Raw genomic sequence first — 1975 nt, 5'->3', positions numbered from 1 at the left:
TTTTTTTTAAAAAAAAAAAAAAAAAAAGGGGTGGGGGGATTCATACCCATTGGAAATATTCTTTGAAGATATGATATACTAAAGCCCTACTCTTTCAAAGGTGTTTTTGACCAGTCTCATTAAGTCACATGGGGCGACTACTGTGTAAGTTTAGAATGTAAATATTTTCTTGATGTATAACTTCAGCTCAAAGTGGTGGTCACTTTTCCAAGATAAAGTGGCTGCATTTTTAAAAAATTATTAATGAAAGATAACAAGATAGATTTAATTTGAAAAGCTGAATTTTCAAAGGTTTAAATGATTTTAATGGGTTTAAAACAACAAGAACTTTGTTAAACTTATGTGTGATGCATCTTAAATAAAGGGTGTGTTTGTAGTTCTTTAATGAAATGTTTTATTATTTACTTTCCAGTTCTGTGTCTCTTTTTTCCTACCTATAAAATGAGAATAACAAGACTGACCTTTTTTGTAAAATACACTGAGATCAATATATCACTTTTACTGTTTAGCTGTATTTCAGAGTCTAGAAAAGGATTGAATGAGTGCTTTCCTGCTCATGTTTTTTCTTTTCTATTTTTTATATCTAGGCAGCTGATTTCACTGTATACAATCACGCAAAATCCATTCATGACCCATTTGAAAATAAGCAACCCAATTGTGCTTCCTCCCCTGTGGGTAAGATGTGATGGATCTGATCCTGAACACACCTATTGGCTAGGAGCTGAACCTCTCAAAACTGGGAACAAAATCACAGGAATCAATCTCCATACAATTACATGTAATGGTAAGGTTCTCCTAGCTATAATGATGCATACAAAGTTAAGTAAGGGGAGTCTGACGGAATGACAAAGTATTATGACTGGGACTGTTGTATTTTTCCATGACATCTGCTCACCTTTGCTCCGTGATTCAAATTTTCATTTACAATAAAAAAAGAAAATCTTCCATTTAGGACAAGTGGTGTTTAAAAAACAAACGAACAAACAGACTTTAAAGTTTGTTTTAAGTTTAAAGTGAAATCAAAGGAATGCTAGTATACCTCTGATGGTCCAGAGAATATTGGACCAGCTATATAGAAAAACTATAAACCTGTATAAAGCTATAAGCTATAGATGCAAACGTGTAATTGGTCCAGTAAAAGGTGTTGCCAAACAAATCCAGTTTTTACCCTGAAATCAATATAATCAATTCTTATGCAGGTCTGTGCTCAGCCATGGCTGACATGGTAATTTCTTAAAGAAGTTAAATTGCTTCCATTTATGCTAATGTGCTGTGGTAACTGAAGCTTACTGTATATTTAAATGTCATTGTTCATTTTTGTTATTGACTGTATGAAAGCAAGAAGGATCATTGCATTCTGAAGAACAGTGTCACTATTTAAGCATGACATTCAAGTTGTGGTTAACATTTTTTCTGAAAGTCTCTTTTCCTTTTCAAGGTCCTATAGCTGATAAAACCTGTTTTGTAACTCTAGAAGAACTCAAAAAGGCACACAAAATCAGGCATCATTCATCTGTGGTGGGTTTTTCCTGCTCTTCTGCTCTTCAATGTTGTGTATTTCTGTTTATAAATACAAGTTAAATGATTGTATTTGTGCATTTTTGGGGAGGTTTTTAAGAAGTTTTGTAGTTGGTGCTCATTACTTGGTCTCAGTCTAGGGGAGAGTCCTGCTAATTCAGGAATCAAGAAAGAAGTGCAGCATCTAACCTATGGAACACCTGCATTGTTTGTCTGACACAAGCCAAATTTTATTTTTAAAATTCTTTTAAAGATGTTTCATATTGTTTGGAACTCTGCCCAGATCTATTCAGTTTGAGCATTTCAGAATTTTTTTGCAAACTCTGTGATACAACTTTTCTGGTGAAAATAGCTTTTGAGCATAGTGAGACTTGATTTAATAAATATGTTTAAAAATATATTTATTATAGGTGACCACCAAAGGCTTTGCTCAGTATGAGCTCATGAGATCAACTGC

The 1975-nt window shown here is 33.4% G+C and overlaps 1 protein-coding gene across 1 annotated transcript in view; it reads left to right on the top strand.

Moving 5' to 3' along the window:
- The window catches only part of ZWILCH (zwilch kinetochore protein), a 39258-nt gene that overhangs the window by 7122 nt on the left and 30161 nt on the right, over nucleotides 1-1975 (top strand). Inside the window, exons 5-6 of the mRNA XM_019503954.1 lie at nucleotides 588-784; nucleotides 1439-1518. Of these exons, the coding sequence (XP_019359499.1) occupies nucleotides 588-784; nucleotides 1439-1518 (277 nt within the window). The remainder of the gene's footprint in view (nucleotides 1-587; nucleotides 785-1438; nucleotides 1519-1975) is intronic.

This window comes from Gavialis gangeticus, unplaced genomic scaffold, assembly GCF_001723915.1.
Source record: "Gavialis gangeticus isolate Ggan-Ray unplaced genomic scaffold, GavGan_comp1, whole genome shotgun sequence".
NCBI classification, from domain to species: domain Eukaryota; kingdom Metazoa; phylum Chordata; order Crocodylia; family Gavialidae; genus Gavialis; species Gavialis gangeticus.
The sequence above is the reverse complement of the archived record's forward strand: the minus strand, read 5'-3'. Positions and strand labels throughout refer to the sequence as shown.